This window comes from Eufriesea mexicana, unplaced genomic scaffold (genome assembly GCF_001483705.2).
Source record: "Eufriesea mexicana isolate 0111107269 unplaced genomic scaffold, ASM148370v2 scaffold107, whole genome shotgun sequence".
Classification (NCBI taxonomy): Eukaryota; Metazoa; Arthropoda; class Insecta; order Hymenoptera; family Apidae; genus Eufriesea; species Eufriesea mexicana.
In genome coordinates this window covers 1,696,660-1,709,444 of record NW_016908335.1, presented here as the reverse complement: position 1 = coordinate 1,709,444, position 12,785 = coordinate 1,696,660, and the positions used below count along the sequence as shown (strand labels likewise).

At 43.9% G+C, this 12,785-nt stretch overlaps 3 protein-coding genes across 5 annotated transcripts; all 3 read right to left on the bottom strand.

Annotated features, from left to right (window-relative positions):
• Window positions 1-282: 282 nt before the first annotated feature.
• LOC108555339 (protein THEM6) lies at window positions 283-2,737 on the bottom strand. The gene is made up of 3 exons (XM_017910929.1): window positions 2,299-2,737; window positions 900-1,114; window positions 283-632 (listed from the first exon to the last, which is right to left on the bottom strand). The coding sequence occupies exons 1-3, from the start codon at window positions 2,438-2,440 to the stop codon at window positions 396-398; spliced, it is 594 nt and encodes a 197-aa protein (XP_017766418.1). The 5' UTR covers window positions 2,441-2,737; the 3' UTR covers window positions 283-395.
• A 1,876-nt stretch (window positions 2,738-4,613) lies between these two features.
• On the bottom strand, window positions 4,614-9,563 carry LOC108555338 (protein THEM6). Of its 2 annotated transcripts, XM_017910928.1 has the most exons (5): window positions 7,980-9,563; window positions 6,877-7,329; window positions 5,679-5,893; window positions 5,019-5,204; window positions 4,614-4,937 (listed from the first exon to the last, which is right to left on the bottom strand). In XM_017910928.1, exons 2-5 carry the CDS (start codon window positions 7,031-7,033, stop codon window positions 4,827-4,829), a joined length of 669 nt encoding a protein of 222 aa, XP_017766417.1. In that variant the 5' UTR covers window positions 7,034-7,329; window positions 7,980-9,563; the 3' UTR covers window positions 4,614-4,826. The 2 variants fall into 2 exon arrangements, with proteins under 2 accessions (XP_017766417.1, XP_017766416.1); XM_017910927.1 differs by having other exon boundaries at window positions 6,877-9,563.
• A 303-nt stretch (window positions 9,564-9,866) lies between these two features.
• gkt (tyrosyl-DNA phosphodiesterase glaikit) lies at window positions 9,867-12,582 on the bottom strand. 2 transcript variants are annotated; one of them, XM_017910918.1, is made up of 6 exons: window positions 12,424-12,582; window positions 12,264-12,347; window positions 11,061-12,183; window positions 10,429-10,971; window positions 10,161-10,365; window positions 9,867-10,084 (listed from the first exon to the last, which is right to left on the bottom strand). In XM_017910918.1, the coding sequence occupies exons 1-6, from the start codon at window positions 12,449-12,451 to the stop codon at window positions 9,953-9,955; spliced, it is 2,115 nt and encodes a 704-aa protein (XP_017766407.1). In that variant the 5' UTR covers window positions 12,452-12,582; the 3' UTR covers window positions 9,867-9,952. The 2 variants fall into 2 exon arrangements, with proteins under 2 accessions (XP_017766407.1, XP_017766408.1); XM_017910919.1 differs by lacking the exons at window positions 12,264-12,347; window positions 12,424-12,582 and having other exon boundaries at window positions 11,061-11,909; window positions 12,008-12,113.
• Between the last annotated feature and the right edge of the window lie 203 nt (window positions 12,583-12,785).

Sequence of the window (12,785 nt, the reverse complement as noted above, 5' to 3'; positions counted from 1 at the left end):
GCCGCGGCAATCTAGCGACGCGCGCCGTGACAGATGCCGGATAGAAAGAGGCCCGCCGCCATTACGACCCGCCGTGAGAACAACTCGCCTTTTTATTGCCTTTCGGCTCGCCAGATAACTCCGATCACCGTTCCAATCGTTCCAGCAATTTATACGTATAGTTACGAGCTACATTGATCTTATTTTATCCTAAGGGAAAAAAGACGAGAAGAAACGCGTATGTAATCATTACTCCGAAAAACTTGCCAGACTATTTGACGTCAGGCAACCGATTAACGTGTAATTATGCAAATCGAGAGAGGGTATACTGTTCGTGTAAGTATTCGTAACACTTTAATGGTACATAACGAGGAAAAAGTTGTACGATAGTATAACGCATTGGACAGAGATTATCCTCAGTTCTCCTTCTTGTATCTCTTGGAGGACTCCTCCATGGACTTCAGCCACAGTTCGAGGTCCTTGGTCATCTCGGGTCGTTGCGCGTTTGGCTCCAGTTCAGCGATTACTTCCGACACTGGAATCTTCAAACCAGTGGTGGTTTGTCTACTGAGAACCACCGCGCGGACAAAGTTGTCAGTCAAACTGACGAATTCGTGCTCCAGATAGAAGTTCTTGTCCTCCCAGTAAATCAGCTGTGGGAATGAATCAAGTTCGTGATAAGAATCGATAAGTTATTAACCACTTGCGCTCGAAAGACGTGTCACACACGTCCTAACGCTTTTGCTACAGAATCGCCAACGACGTGGTATACACGTCGTTAGGAAATTTTTACAGAAACACTGGACCGTTCTGGCACACGCGTCTGTGAACTTCTTGCCAGCGCAAGTGGTTAATAATTGGTAATTAAGACGATAATCAATGCTCGATCGATCGATCGCGTGTCGGAATATTCATCTCACCTTTGTGGTCACCTTGTACGGTGTCAATAGGGGAATGGCACGACGGTACCTCGTCGATGATGCCCCTTGTACCGCGCCGCCGCCTCTCTTTGCAATGGCAGCGTAAATTCCTGAACGATCGTAATAATGAAAGCGTGCGAAGTCTAATTCGCGAAGGTACCTCGCATTGTTCATGTGTTTCAGAAACAGATCCACATCCTGCGTCGTGCATATGCCTACGAGAAGCAAGAAAAATTCAGTTCTGCCTCCCCTACCACGCTCTGTCATCGGGGTCCGGTATTTGAATATTTTGAAAAAATTCGTGTAAAAATCACTAAGATCCCCTGCTTCGAAATTAGCAGGGTTTATTTCTACAGTCTTCCACTACGTGTGTCGCATTTCTTGTCAAGAAAAATGAAAGAGATGCCGGTGTTACGCGCGCGTTGTTTCGAGGACCTAAAAGAGAAAGATAACGACAACGGAAATGGAGGAACAACGAGTACGTCCGTTTAGTCTTTAACAATATATTCAATTGAATATGCAAACTTGCATTGCATATATAACTATGATTATCTTTTCGTTAGACCTCCGCATGGTTCGACTGCAAATTAAACACGGTGATGCAAATCCGTGAAAGAAATGGAAACATCGACATTCATTTATCGCTCATTATATTCAAATTGCATAAATTTTTCATGGAAATTTAATTTTTCCTTTCCTCTACCAATTATTCATGTTATGCTATTCATATTATCCGATTTGAGCGTTAGGCGGACGCTAAATGATATCACGACTCGACGTAATCAATATCTTTAATTACCACCGTTCTGTCGAGACAGCGTTGTTCCTTAATCCGACTTGTTCGATATCTTTATTCAAGGAACGAGTCTTTGAATATTTGGCTGCGAATTCATCTCGTTCAGCCACGACACGCGAATTTAAAACATGCTCGGCTTCGGATTCCTCCGAAACGCGAAGGTTCTTCCGCTTTACGCGTTCCTTTAGCGAAGATCCATCGTTGACGTCAATGTCGTGATCTCGGATGCATCTCGTGTCCGGATCACGTGACCCAGACGTGGCGCGAAACTCGTCGCGCGCTTTGTTCACCGAATTTCGCGACTCGCGATTTTTCATCGCGAAAAGCAGCGAATTATCGAATTATCGTCGACATTCCGCGCGAAACAGCTACGATTGCGCAATCGACCTCACGGCGATCGAACGTGATCGATATCGAGGTCGAAACGGATTACCGATAAATTACGAAAAACACCGAACTTTATCGTGGGATATTTTTAAACGCGAAATGCGAAACGATAAAAATAAAAATATATAATAATAAAGATACAAAATTACGAGCTGCTGAAAGACGCGAATGGGAAAAAGGAGAGTAGAAAATTGGAGAAAATTGTAGACAAATTACCATAGATAGTAGTGACGTCGAAGATCTTGTTCTTCTTGTGTAGCCTGCCTATGGCTAACGTGAATATGATCCTGAGGAAGTAATTCACGTCGAAGAGCATATAGAGAACTAGGAGGATCGTGATGAGGCAGGCGCACACCATTTTTCTATAACGGTTCCGGAAGACAGGAGAAAGAAGAACGGCGCTTGACGTTCACGAAGCCACCGTCTGAGGAAGACTGCGTGCGGTTACCGTGAAATTCCAAACTACGAGGTCGCTTCTTACAGTGCACACGGTGCTGTAACCGGTTTCTCGTTCTACGACGTTCCGTTGCAAACGGAACGGTGCTCGGTCGACGTGTGTGCAGTAGCGTTTCACGCGGTCAAAGAACGATAGCTGACGCTGGACATTAATTTCGGGACACGTGACTATCCTTATCGGCGAAGCTTTTGATCGCGATGGATCGACAGGTGCTTGGATCGCGAGAATTTCGATAGATCGTTCGGCACTCGTGACGAGATAACAGGTGAGTCAGTGAATTAACGATTGACACGATTCAAACGAATATATATATATATGTATATCAACAATTGTTATAAAATCTATACACAAGCTGAGCTAACGAGGGTAAGGAGTTAAAATGCGAGAATTAATCGGCAACACCAGTCAGCGTGATGTTGCATGAACGTTGTTATTATCCTTGTTGTTGATGTTATCGTTATCCATCCGAAAAGCGAATAGACGAGGTATCGAAAAATATAACGTATAGTTTGTTACATCGCACGATTGTATAATTGCTCGGGAAGAAAGGTTCATGAATATATGCATGCCCTAAGAAGCTTACCCTGGGAATGGAAATGAACGTAGCGCGGAGTCGTGAACCTTTTGCAAAATATTCAGCGCGTTACGCACGCGTCGCACGACCTCTGTCGAAAATTATAACGTCCGAACGTTCTGTCCGATATAACTTCCGTTTCTCGGGCTACTCGCATAATCGGCGAGCAACGCGTCGATATAGGAGCCTCGATCGAACCGAAAGTCGAAGATGAAGCAGAAGAAAAGTGTGCGTCTTTGAACGGAAAAAGCATTAGCCATCTAAGGAATATTTTATTCGTACTCCTGGGTAATGGTATTTTCAACGACATGATCAACACAGTATTATCTGACAAAAATGGCATTATTATCATCTAGAAGTATAATAACGTCTTCGCGTACGGACGTGCACAATGCTATTTAGCTGTTCGGGACGCGCTACGTCGACGGCTACTTAATGACCAAACTACGAATACCAATTTACTTCGAAATTCGAGTGGAATACACTTTACGGATTGATCGATGCAAATGGCGTCGGTAACAAGGATTGTATACGATTTAAAAAAATTGATCACATGCGAGCCACGTACAATCGAGTCGCGATTACCGGACGTTCTACACTTAATAACATAAGGACGTTAACAATAAACGAAAATTCAAATCGCAACGGGCTGTCACGTGGCAACCATCGAATTACAAATGTCACGGTCTGAGTGCACGATAAACGCAGAAAAGCGAATATCCACGATTTATGCGAAGGCACCAGTAACACTTTATAAAAGTATAAACACTCGCCTCTCAACGCGCTTGTAAATAGATTGTTGTTGCATTCCTATCACCTCGCGACAAAGCAACTCCTCGGGAGAATTCTACTTTGCTCTCGTCGTGAAGACCATTACCGACGCCACTCGCGGCTTTATATATATATATATTTATGTATATAATATAAATATATATATACATATATATATAATAAAAAATGTAAATAACGCCTCGCGTATCGCGATTACTTTCAACGAAGAATATTTAACAAACGGTGCTCTTTAATTCTTGGAAGCTCCTTTGGAGTAGATCAGCCGGTCTCGAATCTGTAACCTTCGTCGGAAACCTGCCAGCGAACCGTTCCACGGTCGCTCGACAAGTTTCCCGTATAATGTTTCGAAAGTCCCCCGAAATCCATTGGAATTTCGATTAATTTCAAATTCTTCCTACGCAGCGAGCTAACACGCCTTGCCCGATAGTCGCGCGCATACTCTCACCTAGTAAAATAAATCCGCGTCTCTGTTTGGCCTTTGTACTCTAGATTTTTGTCACTCATCGGTCCGAGGATAGTTTTTCTTCCGACATTCTGCACACATACATACACGTTCACGCGTCTGTACCACGCTGGGAATAACATTGAACCAATTTTCAGGCGGACGAGCATCGACCTTCCAGCTGCTGCCCGATCGTTCACCACGATCCTAGGCTGAACCGGCTCGCGATCGACGAAAGCTTCGCAAACTGAACGAAGCTCGGAAAATTTCTCGGTAAATTTCTTCGCTTTAGAAAAATTGATTCCAAGCTACCTTCTCGTGCGTCGTTCGAGCAAGAAACGACTACGGGAAGATTCGTTTAACTGATTCGCGGCTAACCACGATCGAGATCGATCTGATCTTTGACATTAGACGGTCGTGGTCGCGTAGACGGAAGTGGAGACGGCGCCATTTGAGGTGGACGCCGTATCCTCCTTTTGTCAGCAATGCGTAGTCACTGTCGGGGCCTGACGAAGCAGCGCCGAAGAGATTTCGTTGCTCTCCAACCACCTAGCGACTTCCGGTGGCATCTGCGGCCGGACGTGAGGTATCTGAAACGCGTACTCCGATTAGAACTTTCCTCGCCACTCATTCCGATTGTCCTTTCAGGGACGTTAAGTTGGGATCCTCACCTGAGTTACACCCGGATCGGCGTTACCATTCTGCTTCACGCCACGTTCCATCAGGGAACCGATCACGGCCTCGGCGCTGCAGTTCAGAAGCTTTTGTCTGCAAATCGCGATGGCCCTGACGAATCCGTCGCTGGGAGTGATGAACCGATGCTCCATGAACACGGACTTCTCGTCCCAATATATAATCTGCAAGGACACATTCCACAGAAACATCGGATCGTGGAACAGGTACGATTTCCATGAAAATTCTTACGTAACTTCTATTTCCCATTAACTCGTATCTTCGTCGCGAGAAACCCGCGTTTTTATCCCGCAATCAACTCGCACCGGTGATAAAATTAATAACGAGAAAAGTGTGGAGTACCTTTTCGATACGACGCGTCACGAATGTCGGACAGTGCATACAAAACTACAATCGCGAATACCCGGAATTCTATTTCGGGCGAAATACTCGCGAAGGATTTGCGAGATAAGAACAAACGAGTTCTTCCCGTTTCCTTCGCGGCTTTATCGCCTTTCCTAGAAGTTATCGGGAACAAATGTTTGATAATCGGCCGTGGTCTGTTTGCAGAGGGGATCGTAAAATGTTTCTAAGGATTCTCGCGCGGATCATAGCGCGCCTGGCGTGCAATACTCCGATATGATTTCGCGTGATCGTACCTTAGAGGTTATTTTGAAGATGGACAAAGGCTTGAGGAAACGACGATAACGAATGGTGGACGCTCCTTGCACCACGCCTGATCCTTGCGCGCAGATCTCGCGATAGAGGCTCGTCCTTTCATAGAAATCCGCCCTGGCAAAGTCCAGCTCGCGCAGATACCTCGCGTTGTTCATGTGATAGAGCAACGTATCCACGTCCGTGGTGGTGCAGACACCTGCGAAAAGCAAACGTTAGCGTGACCATGACAGCACCTTGGGTCCGATAAACGGCGGCGCCTAGAGACTACAATTATCGATATCTCGGGCATTAAAAGCTGCGAATTAAAGGGAATTTTTCCAAGGTCGATATTCGAGTGATATCTATATCGCAGTTGGACTGTCTCACGATTTCGAGCCACGACTCTCGATAGGTGCGAATTCCAGCGAGTCATCGCGGATGATTCAACAACGGCAGACGACTCGCTGAACTTTTATATCGCGGATCGATAACCAAACGACTGATTAACGCGATCGGGAAGTTGGTAAAATGATTAGAGACTGAGAAGAATAAGTTCGTGCAAGAATAGGGAGCGAGAGAGAGAGAGAGAGAGCGTGCTCGGTTTCCTTGTCGGCTGCAAGGACTGATAAATAAAAGATTAGCGTTTGTCGGAATATTCAGGCATACTAAGCAATTTCGAGAATTCATTATTCCCCATCGGATTCGCAGTGTAAACGGTGACTAATTGCGTGATACGCGCAAGCTGCTTCGCAGATCGCTGGTCTTCGCAGCGGACCATCCTGCGGGACCAGTGTGGTGTCGAAACTGGTAGCGGATACCTGCGCTTCGGCTGCGAAATTTACGGTGTTTACGTTCCGGCTTGTTGGTCCAGTTTTGTAGAATTTCGCAGCATCGTGCGGTGCAATCAATACTCGCGCGGATTTGCGACACGAGCAACCGACTGATCGCGCATGGTAGGTCAAGGTTTACGGGAATGAGCCCGAGATAAGTCAGTAAATTGTAAGGATTCGTGACTTACGTAGTAACAGAGGTGCACGAAATGCATTCTCATGGAATCTCTGCGTTCTTGAATAACGTTTCGGTTACGTGCAATCGATAATTCCAGCTCGAACGAGAGGCAAGATCGCGAGGCAAGCAACGGACTCGGTGCCAACGACTAATTAACGTTATCTCTGATCCCATTCAGGGTGGCCAACGTACCATAGACGGTGGTCTCGTCGAGGATGTGCACCCTCTTCTTGCAGAAACGCGCGAAGAAGACGGTGAAGAACATACGCAGGAAATAGTGGATCTCTATTAGGCCGTAAAGCAGCACGATGACTCCGAACACACCGGTCAGCACCCAGCAGGTTAACATCCTGATCGGGTTAGCTCGTCGCGCGTCCTCGAACTGCACCAGGAGTAAGATCCCCGCGTGGTCAGGCTTTGGAATTTCTCCACCGTCGGATAGCCACGCTCCACTTTATCGATTCGCCGTCGAGACGGACGGTGTTTCCTGGCTCGCTTCTCGTCGATGAGCAGCCCGGTTGCTCTACTAGCATGACAGAGGATCACAGATGAACCGAAGGCTCATGGCGAACAGTCTCGTGGCGAGATGCATCCGGTCGTTTCGATGAACAGGCGTCAAGCGTTTGCACAGGAAGCACCTCGAATCTGAAACGTGAGAAACTGACGTCTGTACGCTTTACGGCGAAAAAGCAATGAAAATAAGCGTTTTCGTGACGTGTCTGAGCTTTTAATTGATATCGTGTAACACGGAAGATTCCACTAGACTCGCGAGTTGCTTCTTAAGATCGCGGGCCAGACACTTGACGGTAATACGAACAAGACAGCGGTCAATATTAGACGATGTCACTTTAAAGCTAGCAGCATGCGAGCAGAGCACTCGGGGATCAATGGGACAATCGAAGAAGTGAAAACTGTGCATTCGCTAATTAACAATGGAAATACCGAGAATATTCCGTTCGATATAACCGCGCGCTATACTCCTGCCAGCTGGCAGGGGATCGTTGATGAATAAACGGCACATCAGAAATAGGCACGGATGAATCGCGCGTGTCTCGCAACGTTACTGATCGTTGTAAGCACGTCGATGGACAAACAAACCGATGACGAATCGCGGCTGAGCAAGAGCAACCGACGACACCGTGTAGTAACAACCACTGATGTAACGCTCGAATGTAACGTAACGCAACGCGGAATTTTCGGGCAGAACACTAGCGGATTCAAAATTTCCGGCGAAAGCCACTTTCGATACTTTCCCCCTTTCGAGTTGTCGCGCGATTGTCACGCGAGACACGTACCCTGTTGGCCGCGTTCTTCCTAAAATTCGTCTCGAAACTGCGGCGTGCCCCGTGGAGGTTCGCAGTGCGCCACTACGCCATCGCCGCTTCTCCAAACCGAACTGTCTGTGTGTTTCCCTTTTTGATCACAGCCGCTCGCACTCTATCGCTGGATCGTTATCGTCCCGGTCGCTGTGCAAGCTCTCCACCGTTTGCAGCTTGCGAATCGATGCGCTATCTAGCCGCGGTCTGCCAGGTGGAAATGCCGAGGACGCGAGTCGTTCTTCTTCCTGTGCCTGGCTATTCACGGCGACACGCATCTGCGGATGCTTATATGCTGCACGTATACGGGGAACCCACGTAACCAACAGGGCTAAGAAGTGCGCGTCCGTGTCGACGACATCTCACAAACTGCTGATCGACGCGTCCCCGGGTTCGATGTGGTCGTCGGCGTCAGAGGCGCCGGGACGTCCCTTTCCAGAAGTCGCAGCTGCGCCGAGGACTCCCAACCATGAAGCCGGTTCCTAGTGGGAGGCGAAACCTCGCTGCGCGTTGACGTCAAAATCCTTTGCCGCCTTTCTTAATGGAAAACCAAGCAGTCCGTGGACTGCACCGGGATGACGCCGCTCTGCCATTTTTAACGTCCTTGCCTTTACGAGCTCAACCGCAAAAAGTCAACTTGAAACCCCTCGGTCAGACTGGTTTGGCGGGACATTTGGCCTGACTGAAAAAGGAACAATCGCCGCTCGCGGTTCCAGCTTTGATTCTGCGATTCGCGCGTAAAACCGTCTACCACCCGACTTCTCAGCAGACTTTGCACAGCGTCAGAGGAAGTAGAGTGAAAATCCGAGTATCCTTGAACTTTCTATGATTTACTGTTCGCTGGCCCGTACGCCTGACAGAGGCTACTTTTATATTCATTGCTAGATTATACGGATTCTGTATAAAAAAAGACGCAGGCGGCGGTTTTCTCGATACTTATTAATAAAGTAGCTCTTTTACGAGGTTCGATGGGAAGGAGCTTGTCACGACACCGGGCAAATCGGTAGTATCTTTCAAAATTAAAATATCGTCGCGTCACTTCATTATCATAGCGTTAAATTATTACGATCTAACGCGAATATAAATCACTCGTAGCATACAGACTTTTCGTTTTCTCGTTTTCTCGTCGGTCAGTTTTAGCGAGAAAAAAAAACAAACCGACTCGATTTTAATATTCGAGCGACAGCAAATTGATCGATATATCGATCGTGATGGTAGGACATTCAAATCTCCGGTAATCCAATGTGAATTATTTCTTGAAAAATCATCTGTTTATGCGTTAGACGTTTATGTAATGATTAAAATATGCCGTGGGTAATATAAACGATGAAAAGTAGAGAACTTTGCATAGAGATACTTTTTTCACAGGGTACAGAGAGATAAAAATTATTTAAAATCTCCTTTACTGTATAAGATTAGTAAAATCAGCTCATTCATCGTTGTTTAACACATTTTTTCCTTTTCTTTTTCTCAAGTATAAAAAATCTCTCGATCTAATATTTCCGTGACACGTTTCTCAAAGCATAGCTACGCTATGTGTAATTGGTACGGGGGAGAAGAGCAAGCAAAGCTTACGCGATCCGCGAATGAGCAACCACGAAATCGGCACGAATCTCGAGCGAATCAACAAATAAGTCACGTGCGACGTGAGAATTTCAGGCGTCGTAAAATTTCTATTAGCCTGCCGGAATCCTTTTAGCCAATGTACGCAAAGATAGGGCGGAGAGCAATTTCAAACGAACGCCAGATACGGTTCTTTTCCATTCGTGATGTCCAGTCGGTATATATTTCGTGATGATGTAGAAGCAATTAATATAATATTTATTATAAAAAAAAAAAAATCATTTGTACATTACATTACAATTCATTTCATACTCTGCTTTGCGAAAATATAGTGGATAATAAATAGATATAACTTTCGCACAATACTGTTTTACGATTTCTAAATGTCATTAACTGGAAAAGAACTCCGTAACAAATGGTTTATCATCGTTTTCGTATCGAGTTAGAGGTACGTCGTATGGAATGGGAAAGACTGGAACACCTGCTTCATCTTCTTCAATAGGAAATGTGGTCGATCCATTCTATAAAATTGATGGTATATGCTTGGAACGTTCGTTTCCATAAGAACGTATACGAATAAACGTTACTTTTACGTACAATTAATTGCGGAATAAATACAACGCCAGCTTCGTAGTTCATAATGTAATGAGAATCTTTTCTGACCGTTCCCCATGCGGCTTTACTCAAATTTGCACTGGTGAGGACAAACCACGGAATTTGTTTCCAATCGGGTGAAATTCTCGTGTAAGACTTTATATGAGGCATTGCTCTGTCCCTGGCAGTCCGCGTAGCCTTCCATTGACTAAAAATATCGTTATAAATTATATCTGACAGTGTAAGATGTAAGTAAATATTGAGAACTTACTACATGTAGGATTCTATCCATTCTTGTTTACTATGCGTTTGAAGGCTGTATGGTAGGCAACAAGAGCCAACTCGACAATCAAAGCTTTGTTTATAATTGTTTATAGATGGGTAAATAAACTGAAAGTTTGGTTGACTCTTTAAACCTATTGGATTTTCTTTCGACATCGAAGATGTTATCTCTTTCTGAAGCCAACTTTCATAGTTAGGGCCTAAGCTCCCGATACTCGAACTTTGAGCAATTAACGGCCACCGTGGTGCATCGGGAGGTAACTTGGCGTGTTTAGAAAGAACGGAACCTAATTTTCTATGTCCCCAATAATCATATTCCACACCTGCGTGTCTCCCAGGAACAGATGCCAAAAAGAATACATTTACCGAAGAGAAGTCTGCTCTTCTTACAGCAGTGATCCATTCCGTTAAAGCTGGCTGCCGGTATTTGTGCAGATAACGTTCTAAATCCTTCTTGAAACCAGTCGGTGATTCTCCGTCGCTGGGGTTTGCAGATTCAGGCAGTGGAGGAAGATGCGGCGATATCCAAACTCTGGTCAACAAAATCGAATCAACAATTTATCTATTAAGATTTACCTTTTAATACAAGTACAAAATGACCTCTATAATTATATGACAGACCCTTGTGTTCTATTTTCCCAATCGTCCGAGTACAAATTCGCGGTAGATACCACGACCCGTAATCCCTCATCTTTGTATTTTAGGATCATTATTTTAGTGTGATGACAACCAAATCTTGTTGGCATAGGTACGTGTATCATGGTAATGTTTAAGCTCAGCTTTTCTTCGTCTACCCTTTCTCCAAATAAAATGAACATATCTGTGCGTTGTCCAGCTAACAAATATTGCAAGCATAACCATCCAACGTCAACCATAAAATTAATGTGCAAACTATTTTCAATTTCTCCTAAACTAATGTCTAAGATTTCAGGAAATGTTATAGAAAATTGTTGATCGTACGTGGCTTTCGACTTTTGTACTCTTGAAAAGAATAAATGATACGGGGCTGAAAGAGCATATCTCATGTCAAAATTTCCTGGCTCAACTACAGACACCTCGAACCCTTGCTGTTTCATCATCTTAATCGCTTTCTGTCTGACTTCGTTTCTAGACTTTGCAGAATTGCACGAATTAAAAGTTTCTATCAAAGACGTTCCACTCGAAGAACTAGAGCTTTGACTATTTTCTGAACCTTTGTTTGTAATTTCAACGCATTCTTGATCCATTTCATTGCATTTACTATGACTTGACTTTGATTTCTTTTTTTCCCTTTCATTATCACCCAAACTACTGTTATGTCTCTTCTTTTCTTGAGAAAACTTTCTTTCTATGCTTTCTTCGACTATTTTAAGATTATCTAATTCCTCCTCCATTTTAGAAACTTTATTCTGATCTACGTTACTTTTTTCATTGGAAGATTTAAAAAGTGCCCCTGCTTCTTCGTCCATACTTTTTAATTTATTGTCCCTCCTTTGAATCATTGTTTGTTTATGTCTTTCTACTTTGTCCATTAAATTTTCACTGCAAGTACTACCTTCGTTTGTAGTTTTTGAACTTGTACTACTTACTTTGGATTGTAATTCTTTGGCTGAAGAAGTATTTCCATTTTTATTTTGCTCTTTTCTCAAAACCATCTGCAAGATCTTCAGTTGGTCTACTAAGAGAGATCGATCGGAACACTCAAAATCAAGTATTTCGGGTATCTGTATTTCGCCTTCTAGTTGATTCATTACAATTTTTTCCACTGAAATGGGATACGTGTTGTTTGCTTCTCACAACTGAATAATTATTGTACAAGATTGAAAACAAATGGTTGGTACTCACAGTGCGGGTGTGACATTTCGTTGAAATGAATTGGGTTTTTGCGATAACATTTTTCCATGTAAGGGCATTGTTTTTTAGCTGGAACTTGCAGACAAGAGTGCAAGTTTATAAATTGTATAAAACTACGTCTTAACCTTAAAATCAAATTATGTTTGCTTACCATTGCCGATACAAAGACCTGTTGCCATTTCCTATTATTATATAATTTGCAAAATAGCTAATACAAAGGATATTTTCCAAACGTTACATGAAACAATCACGCGCAATACTGTCAAAATTTACTCTGAATTCAGCAAAATACTATCTCAAACTATTTGCAATGAGAAGTAGATGGTGCTGTAATCGAAGTGGCGCAGCTGTCGTTCAAATCGAAGTCAGTTTCGATCTAAATTTTTTAGCGTCTGTGCGTCAAAAAATTATTTTATAAATGTGACAAATATAATAAAATAATGCAAAGTACCATTAAATGAATTGTTTATAGCCTGTTATTTCGTGCCGCGTAGACTGACATGTTTATTCGAT